Below are 23,533 nucleotides of genomic sequence, written 5' to 3'. Positions count from 1 at the left end.
TGTAGTGCTCAAATTAGTGGAAATCATACAACAACAATATTATGAATAATAATAATAAAACAGAATATTTAAAGTCAAGTAGGGTCTCATTAAATAAATAAAGTCACGTGGACTTTAAGGAGACTGGTCCTCTGTGGAACATGTCTTCTGTCTCATCAATGTATCCAGCTCTTAATGCTGCAGCTGTCACAGTGTTTTTGTTCCTGTGTTCATTTTCTGGTTTGCTTTTGTTACACAAAACATTCAGAGGTTTTCCTCAGCATTTATTTAACAGCAGCTCTTCCGCTCAGACGTGTTAGAGACAAAGTTCATCATAGAAACAACTTTCACTTCACAAAGCTAAGAGGTTCACGACGGCCTGGAAATCCTCTTACTTTATTCACCAGCGAACGATGATTTGTTATTAACATTAAGTTAACGTAAAGCTTTGGTTTACGTTATGTTTTTTTTTAAGTTTGTTCCAGTAAAGAATAATGTTTACTTCTATCACGCTGACTTTTGTTATGTAGCTCTATAATGATTCCTGTATTTCAAGAAACACCAAGTTAGACTTTAAATGAAATGACTGTTATTTAAAATATTTTGTAAGGAAAAAAGAGAAAAAATGTCGACGAGCAGAAAAAAACCTAAAGCAGATGCCAATCCAGCAGGTTCTCTGTCTAATCATGAAGTCACGGTGAGTTTTAATTATTTACTGCTGTTATATTTTCAAAGTGATGTAATTTTTGCCAGTAAAATGTTATCCGTGTTTAGGATTTTAATTTTTAAACGCATTTCCTCGTTGTTGTGGGTTTTTATCTGTTTTATGGATGAAACTAGCGACGCACGGAGAAACTGCTTCCTCAGACCTAAACCTGTACCAGTTTTGACATTAGTCATGACATTTTATAAAAAGGGTTGATCAGTAACAAATATGTATCCACTATGATTTATTTACTAAATGTTTTCTAGGAAAAATATGGAAAACTTATTCTGGTGTTGAAGTGGTCTGACTCAGAGAAAAAAGACCAAATGATCTCGAGAAATCTCTTAAAAGTTGGTCAAGAAAAGAATGTAAAGGGTTAACGATTTCAGTTGTGGTATACATCAGGTGTGGTATACATCTTTTTTAAATACTAATTTTTAGCTTGAACCCAAGTTTTTTATTTAATCTTTTTAAATTATAATAATAAAAACTATTTCGAAGATCTTCTTTTCTTCTGTTTTTAATATAAACATTTCTTCCTTTACATTTTAAGCTGCAAACATCGTTCAGAAATTACCTAAATCTTAAAAACTTTAAAACAGTCACTGTAGAGTCAGTCATTCTGGACTCACCAAAGCTGGACACTCAGACAGTGAGTTAAAGACAAATTGCTATTAAGTTTTCACTGTGATTCTTTTCTGCAAGAACAATGTTATCCGTGGTTAGGATTTGATTTTAAATGTCATGAATAAAACAGTACGTGTCAGTCTAGTGATGCATGAAAAAACTGCTGAGTTAGAATTCAAATTGATTTTAGTTTTAGTCTCTATTGAGTTGTATATTTAACAACAATAAAAGGTTTCAGGAACAAAATAAAATACATAAACATTTTTTTTAAGAAGTAAAGATTTTTGTAACATTGGTCTAATTGCATGTTTTCTAGGACATAAAAGAAAAAGATGAAGCACCAATAACTCTGGTGTTAAAGTGGCCCAAACAAACTCAATTTAAGGTACTAAATCGAGAGAAATCTCTACAATCTTGGTTCAACAAGAGAAAAACAGGCATAAGCGGTTCAGTTGTCAAGATCCTTGAAAACAAGAATGCTCAGATAAACATTGAACCCTCTGCAGGTAAAGTATGCCTGTTTATGTTACATTTTAGTAACAGCCCAGATGATTGTTTAAATTTTCATTATATTTTTAAATATTATAATTTAATAAATGTTTTGAGGGTTTTCTTTTTCTTTTTCTTTTTATCATCAAATTTTTCTTTTTAAGCTTCGGAGGTTCTTCAGATATTATCTGGTGTAAATCTGACTCTTGGAGATGGTACAACAGTCACTGTAGAGTCAGTCATTCTGGGATCATCAAAGAAGGACACTCAAGCAGATAAAGCTTCCATGACTCCTACTCCATCTAAATCTGATGTATGTTCGGAAATATTACACACACACGAATATAACGTAGTTTCTATTTAAATAAAGTAAAATAAATGTTTTTTTAGGGCGAAGGAATAAGGCAGAATCAGGAAGAGGCTGTTCCTGTCCCAGTGGGTTTCTTCTGGTATCTGAGCCAAGTCTATAAGGAGGAAATCAAGCGCATAGAAAAAGAGAATGGATGTGAAATGGAAGTAAATTTAAACGTGACATTTAAAGCCAAACAAAAAGATGGAAGTCAACAGAATGCTCTCTCTGAATTCACAAACCTGGTCCAAAATCACCTTAATGAATCCAGAGAGTCAGTCATTCCTGTCCAGAATGTAAGACCAGAGCAGTGCAGTGAGGCGTTCAAACTCATCCAGAAAAACGAGAAAAAAGTTCTGCTCACTTTGACTCCTAAAGAAATAACTGTACGTGGACCAGACAGCCCACAGTTAAAGAGTGTTCTAGAAAGAAATGCCCCTGATGAAAAACCTGATCTGCTCCATGATGACCCCCCCCTGAAGATGACCATCAAAGATCCTCTGGCTGATTCAGGGATGAAGATGGAGGAGAGGACCTGGAAGGCATTAGATGTGGATGGTAAAATAACACAGATCAAAGAAAAGTTTGATGTGGACTTTCAAGAGGTCAGGAGGGATGGAGGTAAAGTTCAGGTGAAAGCCTCTTATAAGGGTCCTGAAAGAAACCCCTTCATGGAGAGTAATGCTGTCAGAGCTCTCCTTCGTCTGTACCAGAAAAGTGTCACATCACCTTGGAACTTCACGAAGCTTCAAGGAGCCTCTGGTTTCATGGACTGGACAAACATGCATGAAGATGAGTCAGGAAAGAGATCTGTCCCTGAAGGAGGGGCCACAGGAGGAGACAGCGCACAGTTAAAGAGTGTTCTAGAAAGAAATGGCCCTGATGAAAAACCTTATCTGCTGCATGATTACCCCCCCCAGAAGATGACCATCAAAGATCCTCTGGCTGATGAAGGTATGAAGATGGAGGAGAGGACCTGGAAGGCATTAAAGAATGATGGTACAATTACAAAGATCAAAGAAAAGTTTGAAGCGGAGTTTGATGTGAAATTTCAAGAGGTCAGGAGGGATGGAGTTAGAGTTCAGGTGAAAGCCTCTTATAAGGGTCCCGAAGGAAACCCCTTCATGGACAGTAATGCTGTCAGTGCTCTTCTTAGTCTTTACGAGAAAAGTGTCACATCACCTCTGAACTTCACGCAGCTTCAAGGAGCCCCTAGTTTCATGGACTGGACAACGATGCATGAAGATGAGTCAGAAAAGAGACCTGTCTCTGAAGGAGGGGCCACAGGAGGAGACAGCACAGAGGAAAACTGTCCGATCTGTTTGTCTCCCTTCAGGGATAAGAAAAGTCTGAACTGCAAACATGAATTTTGCAAGCGATGCCTGCAGAAAGCGGAGGAGAACTATGGACCCATCTGTCCTGTCTGCAGAAAAGTCTTTGGCATCATACAGGGAGATCAGCCAGATGGAAGAATGACGTGGACTAGGAGTTCTGGTCAAGTTCCTGGTTTCTCAAACTGTGGAATCATTACCATCATCTACTCTATTCCAGATGGGAGACAGACGGTAGGTTTTTCCTCTAAAAGGGATTTTCACAGCTGTCTTTGTCACTGCTCTCAGGTAAAATGTCTTACATTCCTCTTGATAGGAGAAGCATCCCAAACCTGGACACTGTTATACTGGTACAACTAAAACGGCATATATTCCAGGCAACAAAGAGGGTAACGAAGTGCTGAAACTTTTGAAGAAGGCGTTTGATCAGAAGCTGATCTTCACCATCATGGCTTCAAATATTACTGGCTTTAAAACCCGGGTGACCTGGAATGACATTCATCATAAAACAAGCTTGTATGGAGGACCAGACAGGTAAAGTTCCTCAATTCTACTGTTAAGTTTCACTGTTAGTTCTCCTTAAGGGTTTTACATGTTCATCTTGAAACTGCTCTTCTACAGTTATGGATATCCTGACCCAACCTACTTGAGCAGAGTGAAGGAGGAGCTTAAGGCCAAAGGTATCGAGTAAATGTGATGCCAGGAGAAGATGTCATCACTAAATCAGAGCAAAATACAATAAAGATTTGAAATGAACAAAATGAATTACATTTTAAAAACAAACTTTTTTTGTGTGATTTAAGGATTTCTCTAAAATAACTTTTGTTTACTTTACGGCGCAAATGGTGAATACATTAGCAGGGACAACCTTAATGGAATAAACATCCGTGATTGGTTTATCTTTCCTTTAATGTGATTGCAGAAGTGTATCAAGAAACAACAACATCATCAAACAACATGACTCAGTGTAATTTTTCACTTTCAAAAACAAAACACGGCTGATTGTATTCTGTACAATTTAAATTTTTATATTTATAACAACATCTGTGACTTAGTTTGTAAAGTGCTCCAGCAAAAATTCAACAGTATTCTTTTTCCAGAAGAAAGTCTGACCTCCATGCATCGTGTACTAGAAAAGCTATGTGACATTTTTTTCATTAAAAATAAATCGACTAATAAAAGATGAAAATCTGAAAAATGTATGTAGGCATCAGCAAAAACTGCTGTAGGTAAAGTGATTTTACTTCTCTCTAAATTAAAGATGAAACACAGACAACAGCGTAAAATAACACTGGACTGGTAGGAAAAGAAAAAGAAGATCAGCCGCATGAAGCATGTCGTGGAGAAATTTAAACATGTAAATTGCAACTGAAAAGATTTTTTTTAAATTTTCATGAATTGAAAAAGAAACCAATTCAGTGCAACTATGTTTTTGAATAATAATGATGGTAGCTGAAGGTTTGGTGTTAAAGAAGACTCATCAGGAATTTCTCTTTGTGTTTTCTATTTTTCTGTATTAAAAGAGTTACAGAAACTTAAAACTCACTTTGTTTAAACCTTAAGGTTCAATTTAATCAATAAAATAACACTTCAGTTTGGATACCGTGAATGAAATGGATACTTCTTTTCAGTCATCATTATAGGAAAAGAATGCTAACCGGGGGGGTATTCCAGGAAGCATGTTTAAACTAGCCTGACTTTAACCATGACCTCTGGCTGAAATCCGCCTGAACTTGCATACTCTGGGTATGTCGGTTCCAGAAGACCGAATATGAGTTAGCGTAATTACGCTCGACTTGGTAACCCTGGGTTAATGCACGTGCACTACAAGTTTTTAACTTTATTATTCAACACAAATAGAACAAATATGTATGACAGTAACAATAGTAACGTGCACTACAAGTACATAAAGACATTCTCAATGGATCGCCGATTTCCGGAGTCACCATGGAAACGCGTGGAGAAAAAAAAAAAGAAAGCGCTTTACTTCAGTGAGATGGAGTCTGAGATTTTAATGAAGGCGCATGAAGATTATATGTTCATCAAAAAAGTAATACGGCTGCATTAGCAAAAAAAAAGCTTTTGGGAAGAAGTATATCCAACCTCAATGAATTGATTCAATTGGTAACAATCAATTAAGTTAAATTTATTCAACCTAATTTCTTATGTCTATCCAACTCAATAATTGTTTATACAACTGAAATTTACATATTTATTTAAATAAAAGTCATATTACCTACAATTTAAATAAATGTTTTTCCATCTTAATTTATTTTACTTCTTGCACTCTCATTTGTCTAAGTTTGAGGCTGCATTTATTCTCATTTTTATCAAATTAAAACATGTGACGCAGAAATGTTGTACAACACATATCACTTAATAATTTCCTGTGGCTTTGACTTTACCTTCGCCTTTTGTATCTGTTGTGAGCAGTAGGAGTGGAAAATAACCTCATCATCCTATCCCTACCTGTCATTTATGGTACAGAAAGAATTGAACATAATAGGATAAAATAACTTGGCAAAACACAGTAAAACAGCTAAACAACTAATCTCATTTGGTCAAAAACCCACACTTAAACCCAAATCCGTCCAGACAGGCAAAGGGAATGATATCCCAGAATCCCTTGCGGTGCCGCTCTAACAGCAGCACCAAAGTTACACCTACTTAATTGAATTCATTTGAATGAAAGGAAAATAATCGTCTGAAAACTACTCTTTATTTTTAAGCTGACTTAAAAAAAAAAAGATTTATCTTACCTGAAGCAAATAATTAAGTTAGATCCAAGTGAAAAGTTTATCTTTCCAACATCCATATGTGGTCTTATCACCCTCTCACGGTGGAAAAAGTATTATCTGAGCTTCTTCATCCACTAAATCATCTTTAAATGGACACGCCATGCTGCTTCACCTCTCTGAAAACAAACTAACCTTCAACTAAACCTGCTCCAGACCAGGTTATGTTCAGAGCATGAGTTGCCACGGCAACTTGACATACCCTGAAAAATACCTCCATTTCTGGAACTGAAAGCTGAGGTTATCAACTTCCTTAGCCTCAAATTTACCGTTGGAGCTAGTATAACCTGCTTTCTGGAATACCCCCCAGGTTATGTTCAGAGCATGAGTTGCTATGGCAACTAAGCGTACCCTGAAACATACCTCCATTTTGAAACCGAAAGCAGAGGTTATCCGCTTCCTTAGCCTCAAACTTAATATGGTAACTCACATGACCTGCTTTTTGGATTACCTCCCTGATTCACTCCAGAGGTAAAACCTTCTATTGAGAAACATTTGGAGCAAAATTTGTTCCAAATCTTTTCTCCAAGCACAGAAAGTTATTTTTTCCTTCAGGGGGAAGACTTGTGCACGAATATCTATAGATTCCTGTGTTGTGAAACAGAATATGCAGCATTGCTGAATGTTTTTTTCTCATGTGATTCTGTTTTTGTGTGCAAGCACCTGTTTGATTTGTGTTTTTGTGACACAGATCACAAACACACATTTTAAAGAAACAACTTTACTTTATTGTACTAAAGTAGAACTGGAGCTGGTGAATGATTAATGATTTGAATAATCTAGATCAGATAAACACAACACTTTACAGTCATAACTTTGACATACAAATGATATTTTTGTGTTGTGAAAAACTTCTCAGGGGCTAAACGGTGTGTTTGTGTTTAACTTTGCTTTAGGGAAAATAGTCTTGCATGCATATTTGTCATAATTATGTTATGAAATGTCTGATTAATAGCAGTAAAAGCTTCTTAGCAGTAGGGATAAGCTTAAAAAACGGTTCAGTTTTAAAAATAAGCTCTAGTGACTGGGTCTGTGAATTGTCGGAACATCATTCTTCTTGTATCGTAAACATATTTGTGTATTTTTCTTTCTTTCTGGGTGGCATTTTCTCACACAGTTCATCTGAATAAAGAAAATCTCCCAGCAGCTGTTGAAGCATAAACTGATGAGCTTGGACTTTTCCTTTATTGTGCCTTTGAGCAAAGTTTTCTTAATTATTACCTAAAGCTCTTTCTTATCTTTGTATGAATAATATTATCTTTAAGTATTTTAACACTTTTTTTCAGCCATGACTGATGGACAAATAATCTGGTCTTTTGATTATTTTTATTTTTTTGCAGTCTTTTGTTTTTTCTTTTCCAAACAACAACCACTTCCTGTTAGTGGTCTAAATCTGTAAAAATATCATTTTACCATGACCACAATTGCATAAAAAGCTGTTATTAAACCAGTTCGTAGAACGTCATTCCATTCTTCTGCCCCTGCAGTTACTGTGAGAGCACACATTTTTATGTAGTGCTCAAATTAGTGGAAATTATACAACAACAATATTATGAATAAAAAAAGAATATTTCAAGTCAAGTAGGGTCTCATTGAAAAATTATCATTTTCATTCATTCATTATTTCTTTTGGTAATTAAGGAAGTAACCATCATAGCTCACTTTTTGTTTTCTTTACTTTTGTCTATTTCAAACAAAAAACCCAAAATATTCCGAATAATGTTATTTTCCTGAACAGTCACGTGGACTTTAAGGAGACCAGTCCTCTGTGGAACATGTCTTCTGTCTCATCAATGTCTCCAGCTCTTAATGCTGCAGCTGTCACAGTGTTTTTGTTCCTGTGTTCATTTTTTTCTGGTTTGTTTTTGTTACACAAAACATTCAGAAGTTTTCCTCAGCATTTATTTAACAGCAGCTCTTCCGCGCAGACGTGTTAGAGTCAAAGTTCACAATAGAAACAACTTTCACTTTCACTTACGAGGAAAGGTAAGAGGTTCACGACGGCCTGGAAATCCTCTTAGATTTACTTTGTTCACCGGCGAACAATGATTTATTTTAAATATTGAACTGAAGTAAAGCTTTGGTTTACCTCGTTTTTTTGTGTTGTTTTTTAAAGTTTGTTCCAGTAAAGAGTAATATTTACTTCTCCCACGCTTACTTTTGCTATGTAGCTCTAGAATGATTCATATATTTCAAGAAGCATCACGTTTGACTTTAAATGAAATGACTGTTGTTTAAAATATTTTTGTCTTATTAATTTTGATGGAAGAAGAGAAAAAATGGCGACAAGCAGAGAAAAACCTAAAGCAGATGATAATCCAGCAGGTTCTCTGTCTAATGATGAAGTCACGGTGAGTTAGACTTATTTACTGCTGCTATATTTTCAAAGTGATGTAATGTTTGCCATGAAAATGTTATCTGTGTTTAGGATTTTAATTTTTAAACGCTCTTCCTCGTTGTTGTGGGTTTTTATCTGTTACATGGATGAAACAGCGACATCTAGCGACGCACGGAAAAACTGCTTCCTGAGACCTAAACTAGTTCCAGTTTTGACATTAGTCATGACTTATAAAATATTTAACGTTTATAACATATTATAAAATGGGTTGATCAGTAACAAATCTATTTCGACTATGATTTATTTACTAAATGTTTTCTAGGAAAAATGTGGAAAACTTATTCTGGTGTTAAAGTGGTCTGACTCAGCAAAAAAAGACCCAAAAAATCTCGAGAAATCTCTTAAAAGTTGGTCAAAAAAAGAATGTAAAAGGTTAAAGATTTCAGTCGTCGAGATCCTGGACGACAACAACGCTGTAATAAAGACTGAACCCTATGCAGGTGTGGTATACATTTTTTTAAATACTAATTTTTAGCTTGAAGCCAAGTCATTTATTTAATCTTTCAAAAAAATAATAGTATAAACTATTTTGAGGCTCTTCTTTTTCTTCTGTTTTTAACATAAACATTTCTTCCTTTTCCTTTTAAGTTGCAAACCTTGTTCAGAAATTATCTGGTAAAGAACTGAATCTTAAAAACTTTAAAACAGTCACTGTAGAGTCAGTCGTTCTGGACTCACCAAAGCTGGACACTCAGACAACAGATGAAGCTTCAATGTCTTATACTCCATCGACATCTGATGTATGTTATGAAATATCCAAATGCTCTAGCATTCAGTAGTACTGAAATTAATAAAGTACAATGAGTTTTAATTTTATTGCAGAAAATAAGACAGAGGAACAGTCAGAGTGATCAAGATTCCATCCCAGAACAAAGTTCTAGAGATGAAAAGAAGAATCTCAAAGATGGAAATGTTCATGACAAACACACTGTGAGAACCTTGATATGATCCTTTTTAAAATGACTGTATAAATCTACAGCACACATAGTGGTGTATTAGTGACTTGGACTTTAAATAGACTATCATATTTGAGGATATTTCTTCTCATCACACAAATATTTGTAGAAGGTTAGTTGTCTGTGCAAATAATCTGGTTTGTTTTTGCATAAATGAGACATTCTGGTATTTTTTCAGCTCTCATCAAGAAGCAACACTTCTGTTCCAACCAGTCAGAGAAATAAAGTTGATCACAAAGATGCAACATCTTCAGATATCCAGGAAGGTAAGAGGTCCAAGACAGTCTGGAAATCTTCTGAAATTTACTTTATTCATGATTGAATGTTATCTTAACACAAATATTGACTTAAAGCTTTCGTTTAACTTGGTGTTTTTTAAAAAGGAAAGAAAAGTTTGATCCAGTAAAGAATATAATTGATTACTGTCACCATGTATTTTGTGATGTGGCTTTACAATTATTAGAATTTAACAAGAAACATGTTGTCGTATTATTAATGACTGATGTCTAAAATCTTTTCATCCTTTTTGAAGGGAGTGCTGAAAAAATGCAGAAAAACAGCGAAAAACATAAAGCAGACAGCAATCCAGCAGGTTCTCTGTCTGAGGCTGAACGCTTGGTGAGTTAAAGACAAAATACTGCTGGTATATTTTCACTGTGGTTATTTTATGGCATTTAGTAGTATTAATGCAAACATGTAAAATGATTTTTAATTCTTTTCAGGACAAAGGACAGATGAACAGTCAGAGTGATAAAGATTACATCCCAGAACAAAGTTCTAGAGATGGAAAAAATAATTCCAAAGATGGAGATGTTCATGACAAACACACTGTGAGAACCTGGATATGATCCTTTTTAAAATGACTGTATAAATGTACAGAACACATAGTGGTGTATTAGTGATTTGGACTTTAAATAGACTATCATATTTGAGGATATTTTCTCCTCATCACACAAATATTTGTAGAAGGTTAGTTATCTGTGCAAATAATCTGCTTTGTTTTTGCATAAATGAGACATTCATGTGTTTTTTCAGGTCTCATCAAAAAGCAACACTTCTGTTCAAACCAGTCAGAGCGATAAAGTTAAGCGTGGAGCTGCAGCATCTTTAGATTTCAGCAAACGTAAGAGATCCACGACAGTCTGGAAACCCTCTTTGACTAACTAGTTAACAGTGATTGGACACAAATATTGACTTGAAGTTTTCATTTAACTTGTTTCTTTTTTTAAAGGCACAAATGTGTGATCCGTTTAAGAACATAATTTTTTGTCACACTGTTTTTTTCTGTTCATCCATCAATTTCTTTCAAGTAACATGTTGGACTTTAAATGACTGTTGATTAAGTTGTTTTTGGTCTTATTTAGATGAAAAAAAGGTGAAAACCAGACATGATGAAGAATCTAAAGCAGAATACAGTGCAGCAGTTTCTGTGTCCGAAGCTGAACTCTCGGTGAGTTTGAGACAAATTGCTGTTAAGTTTGAACTGTGATTATTTTGTGCCAGAACAATGTTATCCGGGGTTAGGATTTAATTATAAATGTCACTACAGACCACCACATTTTAAAGGTGTATCTTTTCATCACACAAATGTCTGTAGAATAAGTTATCTGTGCAAATAATCTGGTTTGTTTTTGCATAAATGGACATTCTGGTGTTTTTTCAGCTCTCATCAAAAAGCAACACTTCTGTTCCAACCAGTCAGAGAAATAAAGTTGGTCACAAAGATGCAACATCTTCAGATATCCAGGAAGGTAAGAAGTCCACGACAGTCTGGAAATCTTCTGAAATTTACTTTATTTCATGATTGAATGTTATTTTAACACAAATATTGACCTAAAGCCTCGGTTTATCTTGGAGTTTCTTAAAAGGAAAGAAAAGTTTGATCCAGTAAAGAATATCATTTATTACTGTCACCATGTATTTTGTGATGTGGCTTTAAAATTATTAGAATTTAACAAGAAACATGTTGTTGTATTATTAATGACTGATGTCTAAAATCTTTTCATCCTTTTTGAAGTGAGTGCTGAAAAAATGCAGAAAAACAGCGAAAAACATAAAGCAGACAGCAATCCAGCAGGTTCTCTGTCTGAGGCTGAACGCTTGGTGAGTTAAAGACAAAATACTGCTGGTATATTTTCACTGTGGTTATTTTATGGCATTTAGTAGTATTAATGCAAACATGTAAAATGATTTTTAATTCTTTTCAGGACAAAGGACAGATGAACAGTCAGAGTGATAAAGATTACATCCCAGAACAAAGTTCTAGAGATGGAAAAAATAATTCCAAAGATGGAGATGTTCATGACAAACACACTGTGAGAACCTGGATATGATCCTTTTTAAAATGACTGTATAAATGTACAGCACACATCATCAAATAGTGGTGTAATAGTGACTTGGACTTTAAACAGACCATCATATTTGAGGATATTTCTCCTCATCACACAAATACAGTGGTGGACAAAATTGTTGGTACCCCTCAGTTAAAGAAAGAAAGTCCACAATGCTCACTGAAATGACTTGAAATGTTCAAAAGTACAATAAAGTAAAAAAAATTGAAAATTGAATAATCAAAATCAGCCATTACCTTTGAGTTGTTGATTAACAGAATTATTTAAAGAAAACAAACTAATGAAATAGGGCTGGCCAAAAATGATGATACCTCCATAAAAGACTTATTGCCCAGGGGGTCATGATGAACTCAGGTATGTCCTTTAATTGCCATCACAGCTGTTTTCAAACCCAGAATCAGTCAGTCTGCCTATTTAAAGGGAGACAAATAGTCACGTTGCTGTTTGGTGAAAAGGTGTGTACCACACACAGGACATTAGAAACAAAATTATAGACAAGCATCATAAAGGTAAAGGCTATAAGACCATCTCAAAGCAGCTTGAAGTTCCTGTGACCACAGTGGCACATATTATTCAGAAGTTTAAGTAGCCAACCTCCCTGGACGTGGCCGGAAGAGGAAAATTGATGACAAATTGAGGAGACGGATAGTTGGAACTGTTTCCAAAGAGCCCAGAACAACCTCCAAAGACAATAAAGGTGAACTCCTAGATCAAGGTACATCAGTGTCAGATCGTTTGAGCCAGTGTGGACTTCATGGGAGACGACCAAGGAGGACACCACTGTTGAAAGGAAATCATAAAAAAGCCAGACTGGAATTTGCAAAAATGCATGTTGACGAGCCACAAAGCTTCTGGGAAAATGTCCTTTGGACAGATGAGACAAAACTGGAGCTTTTTGGTAAGGCACATCAGCTCTATGTTCATAGACTCAAAAATGAAGCATCCAACCAAAAGAACACTGTCCCTACTGTGAAACATGGAGGAGGCTCAGTTCTGGTTTGGGGCTGCTTTGCTGCATCTGGCACAGGGTGTCTTGAAGTTGTGAAGGTAAAATGAAATCTCAAGATCATCAAGGCATTCTGGATTGAAATGTGCTGCCTAGTGTCAGAAAGCTTGGTCTCAGTCGCAGGTCATGGGTCTTCCAACAGGACAACCATCCAAAAAACCCCAAGAATGGCTAAGAGAAAAGCGTTGGACTATTCTGAAGTGGCCAATGTTATCCGGGGTTAGGATTTAATTTTAAATGTCACTAGAGACCACCACATTTTAAAGGTGTATCTTTTCATCACACAAATGTCTGTAGAAAGTTAGTTTTTGTGCAAATAATCTGGTTTGTTTTTGCATAAATGACACATTCTGGTGTTTTTTCAGCTCTCATCAAGAAGCAACACTTCTGTTCCAACCAGTCAGAGAGATAAAGTTGGTCACAAAGATGCAACATCTTCAGATATCCAGGAAGGTAAGAGGTCCAAGACAGTCTGGAAATCTTCTGAAATTTACTTTATTCATGATTGAATGTTATTTTAACACAAATATTGACTTAAAGCTTTGGTTTAACTTGGAGTATTTAAAAAAGGAAAGAAAAGTTTGATCCAGTAAAGAATATAATTGATTACTGTCACCATGTATTTTGTGATGTGGCTTTACAATTATTAGAATTTAACAAGAAACATGTTGTCGTATTATTAATGACTGATGTCTAAAATCTTTTCATCCTTTTTGAAGGGAGTGCTGAAAAAATGCAGAAAAACAGCGAAAAACATAAAGCAGACAGCAATCCAGCAGGTTCTCTGTCTGAGGCTGAACGCTTGGTGAGTTAAAGACAAAATACTGCTGGTATATTTTCACTGTGGTTATTTTATGGCATTTAGTAGTATTAATGCAAACATGTAAAATGATTTTTAATTCTTTTCAGGACAAAGGACAGATGAACAGTCAGAGTGATAAAGATTACATCCCAGAACAAAGTTCTAGAGATGGAAAAAATAATTCCAAAGATGGAGATGTTCAGGACAAACACACTGTGAGAACCTGGATATGATCCTTTTTAAAATGACTGTATAAATGTACAGAACACATAGTGGTGTATTAGTGATTTGGACTTTAAATAGACTATCATATTTGAGGATATTTTCTCCTCATCACACAAATATTTGTAGAAGGTTAGTTATCTGTGCAAATAATCTGCTTTGTTTTTGCATAAATGAGACATTCATGTGTTTTTTCAGGTCTCATCAAAAAGCAACACTTCTGTTCAAACCAGTCAGAGCGATAAAGTTAAGCGTGGAGCTGCAGCATCTTTAGATTTCAGCAAACGTAAGAGATCCACGACAGTGTGGAAACCCTCTTTGACTAACTAGTTAACAGTGATTGGACACAAATATTGACTTGAAGTTTTCATTTAACTTGTTTCTTTTTTTAAAGGCACAAATGTGTGATCCGTTTATGAACATCATTTTTTGTCACACTGTTTTTTTCTGTTCATCCATCAATTTCTTTCAAGTAACATGTTGGACTTTAAATGACTGTTGATTAAGTTGTTTTTGGTCTTATTTAGATGAAAAAAAGGTGAAAACCAGACATGATGAAGAATCTAAAGCAGATGACAGTGCAGCAGTTTCTGTGTCCGAAGCTGAACTCTCGGTGAGTTTGAGACAAATTGCTGTTAAGTTTGAACTGTGATTATTTTGTGCCAGAACAATGTTATCCGGGGTTAGGATTTAATTATAAATGTCACTACAGACCACCACATTTTAAAGGTGTATCTTTTCATCACACAAATGTCTGTAGAATAAGTTATCTGTGCAAATAATCTGGTTTGTTTTTGCATAAATGGACATTCTGGTGTTTTTTCAGCTCTCATCAAAAAGCAACACTTCTGTTCCAACCAGTCAGAGAAATAAAGTTGGTCACAAAGATGCAACATCTTCAGATATCCAGGAAGGTAAGAAGTCCACGACAGTCTGGAAATCTTCTGAAATTTACTTTATTTCATGATTGAATGTTATTTTAACACAAATATTGACCTAAAGCCTCGGTTTATCTTGGAGTTTCTTAAAAGGAAAGAAAAGTTTGATCCAGTAAAGAATATCATTTATTACTGTCACCATGTATTTTGTGATGTGGCTTTAAAATTATTAGAATTTAACAAGAAACATGTTGTTGTATTAATAATGACTGATGTCTAAAATCTTTTCATCCTTTTTGAAGTGAGTGCTGAAAAAATGCAGAAAAACAGCGAAAAACATAAAGCAGACAGCAATCCAGCAGGTTCTCTGTCTGAGGCTGAACGCTTGGTGAGTTAAAGACAAAATACTGCTGGTATATTTTCACTGTGGTTATTTTATGGCATTTAGTAGTATTAATGCAAACATGTAAAATGATTTTTAATTCTTTTCAGGACAAAGGACAGATGAACAGTCAGAGTGATAAAGATTACATCCCAGAACAAAGTTCTAGAGATGGAAAAAATAATTCCAAAGATGGAGATGTTCATGACAAACACACTGTGAGAACCTGGATATGATCCTTTTTAAAATGACTGTATAAATGTACAGCACACATCATCAAATAGTGGTGTAATAGTGACTTGGACTTTAAACAGACCATCATATTTGAGGATATTTCTCCTCATCACACAAATACAGTGGTGGACAAAATTGTTGGTACCCCTCAGTTAAAGAAAGAAAGTCCACAATGCTCACTGAAATGACTTGAAATGTTCAAAAGTACAATAAAGTAAAAAAAATTGAAAATTGAATAATCAAAATCAGCCATTACCTTTGAGTTGTTGATTAACAGAATTATTTAAAGAAAACAAACTAATGAAATAGGGCTGGCCAAAAATGATGATACCTCCATAAAAGACTTATTGCCCAGGGGGTCATGATGAACTCAGGTATGTCCTTTAATTGCCATCACAGCTGTTTTCAAACCCAGAATCAGTCAGTCTGCCTATTTAAAGGGAGACAAATAGTCACGTTGCTGTTTGGTGAAAAGGTGTGTACCACACACAGGACATTAGAAACAAAATTATAGACAAGCATCATAAAGGTAAAGGCTATAAGACCATCTCAAAGCAGCTTGAAGTTCCTGTGACCACAGTGGCACATATTATTCAGAAGTTTAAGTAGCCAACCTCCCTGGACGTGGCCGGAAGAGGAAAATTGATGACAAATTGAGGAGACGGATAGTTGGAACTGTTTCCAAAGAGCCCAGAACAAGCTCCAAAGACATTAAAGGTGAACTCCTAGATCAAGGTACATCAGTGTCAGATCGTTTGAGCCAGTGTGGACTTCATGGGAGACGACCAAGGAGGACACCACTGTTGAAAGGAAATCATAAAAAAGCCAGACTGGAATTTGCAAAAATGCATGTTGACGAGCCACAAAGCTTCTGGGAAAATGTCCTTTGGACAGATGAGACAAAACTGGAGCTTTTTGGTAAGGCACATCAGCTCTATGTTCATAGACTCAAAAATGAAGCATCCAACCAAAAGAACACTGTCCCTACTGTGAAACATGGAGGAGGCTCAGTTCTGGTTTGGGGCTGCTTTGCTGCATCTGGCACAGGGTGTCTTGAAGTTGTGAAGGTAAAATGAAATCTCAAGATCATCAAGGCATTCTGGATTGAAATGTGCTGCCTAGTGTCAGAAAGCTTGGTCTCAGTCGCAGGTCATGGGTCTTCCAACAGGACAACCATCCAAAAAACCCCAAGAATGGCTAAGAGAAAAGCGTTGGACTATTCTGAAGTGGCCAATGTTATCCGGGGTTAGGATTTAATTTTAAATGTCACTAGAGACCACCACATTTTAAAGGTGTATCTTTTCATCACACAAATGTCTGTAGAAAGTTAGTTTTTGTGCAAATAATCTGGTTTGTTTTTGCATAAATGACACATTCTGGTGTTTTTTCAGCTCTCATCAAGAAGCAACACTTCTGTTCCAACCAGTCAGAGAGATAAAGTTGGTCACAAAGATGCAACATCTTCAGATATCCAGGAAGGTAAGAGGTCCAAGACAGTCTGGAAATCTTCTGAAATTTACTTTATTCATGATTGAATGTTATTTTAACACAAATATTGACTTAAAGCTTTGGTTTAACTTGGAGTATTTAAAAAAGGAAAGAAAAGTTTGATCCAGTAAAGAATATAATTGATTACTGTCACCATGTATTTTGTGATGTGGCTTTACAATTATTAGAATTTAACAAGAAACATGTTGTCGTATTATTAATGACTGATGTCTAAAATCTTTTCATCCTTTTTGAAGGGAGTGCTGAAAAAATGCAGAAAAACAGCGAAAAACATAAAGCAGACAGCAATCCAGCAGGTTCTCTGTCTGAGGCTGAACGCTTGGTGAGTTAAAGACAAAATACTGCTGGTATATTTTCACTGTGGTTATTTTATGGCATTTAGTAGTATTAATGCAAACATGTAAAATGATTTTTAATTCTTTTCAGGACAAAGGACAGATGAACAGTCAGAGTGATCAAGATTCCATCCCAGAACAAAGTTCTAGAGATGAAAACAAGAATTCCAAAGATGGAGATGTTCATGACAAACACACTGTGAGAACCTGGATATGATCCTTTTTAAAATGACTGTATAAATGTAAAGCACACATCATCCAATAGTGGTGTAATAGTGACTTGAACTTTAAACAGACTATCGTAGACCAGGATTTTTCTCCTCATAACACAAATTAGACAGTTATCTGTGCAAATAATCTGCTTTGTTTTTGCATAAATGAGACATTCATGTGTTTTTTCAGGTCTCATCAAAAAGCAACACTTCTGTTCAAACCAGTCAGAGCGATAAAGTTAAGCGTGGAGCTGCAGCATCTTTAGATTTCAGCAAACGTAAGAGATCCACGACAGTCTGGAAACCCTCTTTGACTAACTAGTTAACAGTGATTGGACACAAATATTGACTTGAAGTTTTCATTTAACTTGTTTCTTTTTTTAAAGGCACAAATGTGTGATCCGTTTAAGAACATAATTTTTTGTCACACTGTTTTTTTCTGTTCATCTATCAATTTTTTTCAAGTAACATGTTGGACTTTAAATGACTGTTGATTAAGTTGTTTTTGGTCTTATTTAGATGAAAATAAGGTGAAAAACAGACATGATGAAGAATCTAAAGCAGATGACAGTGCAGCAGTTTCTGTGTCTAAAGCTGAAGTCTCGGTGAGTTTGAGACAAATTGCTGTTTAAGTTTTAACTGTGATTATTTTGTGCCAGAACAATGTTATCCGTGGTTAGGATTTGATTTTAAATGTCATGAATAAAACGGTAACATCTAGTGATGCATGAAAAAACTGCTGAGTTAGAGTTAGAACTTTGATTTTAGTTTAGTCTCTATTGAGTTAAAACTTTAAGAGCAATAAAAGGTTTGAGGGACAAAAAAAATAACATTAACAGTAAAAAAAATTTTAAGTAAAAATTTGTGTAAGTTATCTGATTTGACCATCATTTTTCTGGTCGCATGTTTTCTAGGATAAAAAAGAAAAAGATGAAGTACTAATAACTCTTGTATTAAAGTGGTCCAAACATACCAAAAAACAGCAAACATTGCTACAAAAATCTCTACAATCTTGGTTCAACGAAAGAAAAACAGGCTTAAGCTGTTCAGTTGTCAAGATCCTTGAAGAAAAGAATGCTCTGATAAACGTTAAACCTTCTCCAGGTGCAGTATGCCTCTTTATGTTATAATTATTTTAGGTACAGCCCAGGTGATTGTTTAAATCTTCATTTTATTTTTAAATATAATGATAAAATAAATGTTTTGCAACTTTTCTTTTTTGTAACATCAAATTTTCTTTTTCTTTTTAAGCTTTGGAGATTCTACAGATATTATCTGGTGAAAATCTGATTCTAGATGGTACAACAGTCACTGTAGAGTCAGTCGTTCTGGGATCATCAAAGCTGAAACCTCAAGCAGATGAAACTTTCCTGACTCCTACTTCATCTACATCTGATGTATGTTCTGAAATATTACACACACTAGCATAATGTAGTTTTTATTTAAATAAAGTAAAATAAATGTTTTTTAGGGCAAAGGAATAAGGCAGAATCAGGAAGAGGCTGTTCCTGTCCCAGTGGGTTTCTTCTGGTATCTGAGCCAAGTCTATAAGGAGGAAATCAAGCGCATAGAAAAAGAGAATGGATGTGAAATGGAAGTAAATTTAAACGTGACATTTAAAGCCAAACAAAAAGATGGAAGTCAACAGAATGCTCTCTCTGAATTCACAAACCTCGTCCAAAATCACTTTAATGAATCCAGAGAGTCAGTCATTCCTGTCCAGAATGTAAGACCAGAGCAGTGCAGTGAGGCGTTCAAACTCATCCAGAAAAACGAGAAAAAAGTTCTGCTCACTTTGACTCCTAAAGAAATAACTGTACGTGGACCAGACAGCGCACAGTTAAAGAGTGTCCTAGAAAGAAATGGCCCTGGTGAAAAACCTTATCTGCTGCATGACGACCCCCCCCTGAAGATGACCATCAAAGATCCTCTGGCTGATGCAGGGATGAAGATGGAGGAGAAGACCTGGAAGGCATTAGATGTGGATGGTAAAATAACAAAGATCAAAGAAAAGTTTGATGTGGACTTTCAAGAGGTCAGGAGGGATGGAAGTAAAGTTCAGGTGAAAGCCTCTTATAAGGGTCCTGAAGGAAACCCCTTCATGGACAATAATGCTGTCAGAGCTCTCCTTCGTCTGTACCAGAAAAGTATCACATCACCTCTGAACTTAACGCAGCTTCAAGGAGCCTCTGGTTTCAGGGACTCGACAACGATGCATGAAGATGAGTCAGAAAAGAGACCTGTCCCTGAAGGAGGGGCCACAGGAGGAGACAGCACAGAGGAAAACTGTCCGATCTGTTTGTCTCCGTTCACGGATAAGAAAAGTCTGAACTGCAAACATGAATTTTGCAACCTATGCCTGCAGCAAGCAAAGGAGAGCAATGGACCCATCTGTCCTGTCTGCAGAAAAGTCTTTGGCATCATACAGGGAGATCAGCCAGATGGAAGAATGACGTGGACTAGGAGTTCTGGTCAAGTTCCTGGTTTCTCAAACTGTGGAATCATTACCATCACCTACTCTATTCCAAATGGAACACAGACGGTACGTTTTTCTCTAAAAGGGCTTTTCCATAGCTGCCTTTGTCACTGCTCTCAGTTAAAATATCTTACATTTCTCTTGATAGGAGAAGCATCCCAAACCTGGACACTGGTATACTGGTACAACTAGAATGGCATATCTTCCAGACAACAAAGAGGGTAACGAAGTGCTGAAACTTTTGAAGAAGGCGTTTGATCAGAAGCTGATCTTCACCATCGGGGCTTCAAGAACTACTGGCTATGAAAACCAGGTGACCTGGAATGACATTCATCATAAAACAAGCTTGTATGGAGGACCAGACAGGTAAAGTTCCTCAATTCTACTGTTTAGTTTCACTGTTAGTTCTCCTTAAGGGTTTTACATGTTCATCTTGAAACTGCTCTTCTACAGTTATGGATATCCTGACCCAACCTACCTGAGCAGAGTGAGGGAGGAGCTAAAGGCCAAAGGTATCGAGTAAATGTGACGCCAGGAGAAGATGTCATCACTAAATCAGAGCAAAATACAATAAAGATTTGAAATGAACAAAATGAATTACATTTTAAAAACAAACTTTTTTTGTGATTTAAGGATTTCTAAGATAACTTTTGTTTACTTTACGGCGCAAATGGTGAATAAATTAGCAGGGACAACCTTAATGGAATAAACATGGCTGATTGGTTTATCTTTCCTTTAATGTGATTGTAAAAGTGTATCAAGAAGAAGATCTGTAAATGAAGATAAACCTTCAGTGATCTGGTGGGATGTTTGCCTAATAAATTATGAAGTCAAACAACATGACTCAGTGTAATGTTTCACTTTCACAAACAAAACACGGCTGATTGTATTCTGTACAATTTAAATTTTTTATTTATAACAACATCTGTGACTTAGTTTGTAAAGTACTCCAGCAAAAATTTAACAGTATTCTCTTTCCAGAAAGCCTGACCTCCATGCATCGTGTACTAGAAAAGCTGTGTCAATTTTTCATAAAAAATAAATCGACTAACAAAAGACAAAAATCTGAAAAATGCATGTAGGATTCAGCAAAAACTGCTTTAGGTAAAGTGATTGTACTTCTCTCTAAATTAAAGATGAAACACAGACAACAGTGTAAAATAACACTGGACTGGTAAGCAAATAAAAAGGCATCGTTACACAGTCGTGGTACAAACATGCAATAAAACGGCTGAGACATTTCGGACAGAAGCAGCATTTTGGGACTGAGGCTGAGCGTGAGGAAGTGTCGGTGCGACCGGAATGGTAGCAGCAGCAGCAGGCCACGGAGAATAAAGAGAGGAGCTCAAAAGGAGCAGAGACCTGCTGAGGACGGAATGAAAATAATGCACTTTAATGACTGAGTTGTTACAAAACTGTGAACGTACAGACTTCCACTCGTTAAAGGCAGAAAGATAAAACTATTCACAAAACCAGATGGATGTTATCTGGTCTGTACATGACTGGAGAAGTATAAGACATAACTAAACGTTGTCCTCTTTTATTTTATTTTTTTGTCCTCCTTTCCCTCAGAAAGAGAAGACACCATCATTAAAGTCTTGCAGCTTTGGCCATTGCAACTCTTTTCTTCATACCCTAAATTTCCATCCATGGAATGCTTTATCCATAACCAACCTCTTCCATCTCCAGCTGCTGTCCTTTCACAAACGTAATTTTGCCACATCTTTAGATAAAAAAGTTCAAACCACACAGTCAAATGTGACATTCTGTGCAAGGAAGACAAGACAATCGCTTCATGGAGATTGTTCTCTGAGAAAATGCTCTGGTTTCCATCTGGTATTGACATTTTACATGTGTGCTATACATAAAGACGATCACGAACGTGTCTCACACAATCTTACTGGGGAAACCCAGCAGGACAAAGGTACCGACTTAAAAAGCTTTGAGTTTTGCCTTTCCCACTCAAAGTCAACACAAATAACAAACAGTTGGCACTGGTGAAATGGAACAGATTTTTCTTTTTCTTTTCTATACAATTCATACAAAAATAATAAAAAAGAAAACGAATCGCTCCAAACCTAAGCATCTTTTCTTCTGATCTACTTGCTTCCATGTCATTTTGTACAGAGGTAGTGGCTATTTAGGTAAAGGGGAAGGGACAGACTGTAAATGAAAAATCTCTCATAGAAAATGCTATTCATTTTGACCAGAGGAATCTTCTAAAGAACTAAATTATAATACTGCAATCACATACAAAAGTAGTCCTTCATTTTTGTACATTTTATACAGTGTTCACACTTTTTTCTTTCACACTTTTTATTGATTTTTTTTAATTGTTTTGTTTTTCTTCAAAAGGCAGAAAGAAGGGTGGGTTTGAAAACAAAATATTCTGGTTTGTTTTTAAGCGAGCGGGTCAACAAGCCGCTCCTCGTCTCCTCGTGACAGCAGCTCCTTCTTCTCATCTGTGCTGGCCAGCGAGTTGCGACTGTTGTGAGCTCCCATGTATAGGGTAGCATACACTGGGTTTGTAAAGTTGGTGGGCTAAGAATGTGAAAAAAAAACAAAGATTAGTAAAAAGTGGAGCAGTAATTGGAAATATATGTGCTTAATATTTGTTTCTACCTTATCCGGGTCCAGAGTAAAGTCAGCATCGAGCAACTCCCCAGCGTCGTCGTCTGGTTCGCCCTCGTAGATCTTGTAGGCGGGATTGCCGATCTCGACGTTCATTGCTCCGTTGGTCATCCTCTGGTGCTGGAAGCCTTTGGCCCTGCAGCAAAAACAGAAGCAGTCCAGTCGGACTCTTTTTGTCTGACACGACAGCACATGCGACCAAAAGGTGCAAGCAGGAACAAAACCACATCACAAAGGGAGGGAGGAGGAGTTATACATGACTGTCGCCTCCATCTGGGCTGAGCCGCAACAGACACAAACCCAGCAGTCATGCAGTCCAGACCCAGAGGGCCAGGGCTGCTTGTTCATGTTGCACCACATGTACTAGTAATAGTAACTGGATCTAAGAAATCCTGGATTTTTTGGGGTTTTATCTTTAATCTGAGTTTGCTGTTGGACTCTCAGAATCTCCCTTTGAGGACGTATTGCTGCACAATAAGATGGACAATAATGACACGCCTAAAGCAGATACTTAAACAGATCTATTCAATGCACGGCTTCAATAGATCTGCTCAGGAGCTGATCTAGAAACTGTAAAGGTGGGATGACCCACAGCTCCCAGAGACAGTAGGAGAAATGGAGCAAACACTGAGCACAGGACCAGACACTACACAGCATCCAAGACTCATGATCGAGAGCAGAGAGGCCATCAAAGTGAGAAACTGAGAGACAGGATGGAGGAAGGAAATGTAACCCTGCAACCATTACCGCAAGCGTCTGGAGCCGGTTTTTCCAGGCCGGCTAGATCTGAGAAGCAGAAGAAATCTCATTACAGAGAGGAGAGTAACAGTGAAAACTGACAGGAGGAGAAGGAAACAAAGGAAGA

At 36.4% G+C, this 23,533-nt stretch overlaps 3 protein-coding genes across 28 annotated transcripts in view; 2 read left to right on the top strand and 1 right to left on the bottom strand.

The window, feature by feature from the left end:
• Positions 1–7,438, top strand: LOC144992210 (uncharacterized). Its single transcript, XM_078947685.1, has 6 exons — positions 1–676; positions 1,629–1,818; positions 1,966–2,114; positions 2,192–3,715; positions 3,798–4,015; positions 4,103–7,438. The coding sequence occupies exons 1-6, from the start codon at positions 605–607 to the stop codon at positions 4,170–4,172; spliced, it is 2,223 nt and encodes a 740-aa protein (XP_078803811.1). The 5' UTR covers positions 1–604; the 3' UTR covers positions 4,173–7,438.
• A 606-nt stretch (positions 7,439–8,044) lies between these two features.
• On the top strand, positions 8,045–20,875 carry LOC101164799 (uncharacterized). 13 transcript variants are annotated; one of them, XM_023955210.2, is made up of 31 exons: positions 8,133–8,262; positions 8,546–8,627; positions 8,937–9,114; positions 9,263–9,414; positions 9,497–9,604; positions 9,809–9,896; positions 10,163–10,248; positions 10,353–10,460; positions 10,666–10,753; positions 10,995–11,080; positions 11,294–11,381; positions 11,648–11,733; positions 11,838–11,945; positions 13,353–13,440; positions 13,707–13,792; positions 13,897–14,004; positions 14,210–14,297; positions 14,539–14,624; positions 14,838–14,925; positions 15,192–15,277; positions 15,382–15,489; positions 16,897–16,984; positions 17,251–17,336; positions 17,441–17,548; positions 17,752–17,839; positions 18,081–18,166; positions 18,476–18,665; positions 18,813–18,958; positions 19,033–20,103; positions 20,186–20,403; positions 20,491–20,875. In XM_023955210.2, exons 2-31 carry the CDS (start codon positions 8,556–8,558, stop codon positions 20,558–20,560), a joined length of 4,137 nt encoding a protein of 1,378 aa, XP_023810978.1. In that variant the 5' UTR covers positions 8,133–8,262; positions 8,546–8,555; the 3' UTR covers positions 20,561–20,875. The 13 variants fall into 13 exon arrangements, 12 of the variants coding, with proteins under 12 accessions (XP_078803805.1, XP_020559153.2, XP_023810978.1 ...); XM_078947679.1 differs by lacking the exons at positions 8,937–9,114; positions 9,263–9,414 and having other exon boundaries at positions 8,045–8,262; positions 8,549–8,627; XM_020703494.3 differs by lacking the exons at positions 8,937–9,114; positions 9,263–9,414 and having other exon boundaries at positions 8,045–8,262.
• Positions 20,876–20,921: 46 nt separating this feature from the next.
• The window catches only part of lrp1aa (low density lipoprotein receptor-related protein 1Aa), a 118,222-nt gene continuing 115,610 nt past the window's right edge, over positions 20,922–23,533 (bottom strand). For 7 of the 14 annotated variants that reach the window (XM_078947667.1, XM_078947671.1, XM_078947668.1 and 4 more), the window contains 3 exons: positions 23,416–23,454; positions 22,660–22,804; positions 20,922–22,578 (listed from right to left, as the gene is read on the bottom strand). In XM_078947667.1, coding sequence (XP_078803793.1) covers positions 22,438–22,578; positions 22,660–22,804; positions 23,416–23,454 — 325 coding nt within the window. In that variant the 3' untranslated portion in view covers positions 20,922–22,437. The remainder of the gene's footprint in view (positions 22,579–22,659; positions 22,805–23,415; positions 23,455–23,533) is intronic. The other 7 variants (XM_078947672.1, XM_078947675.1, XM_078947673.1 and 4 more) reach the window with 2 other exon arrangements.

This window comes from Oryzias latipes, chromosome 5, assembly GCF_053564925.1.
Source record: "Oryzias latipes strain Hd-rR chromosome 5, Olatipes_Hd-rR_3.1".
Taxonomy (NCBI): Eukaryota; Metazoa; Chordata; class Actinopteri; order Beloniformes; family Adrianichthyidae; genus Oryzias; species Oryzias latipes.
This window is presented reverse-complemented; position numbering and strand designations above follow the sequence as displayed.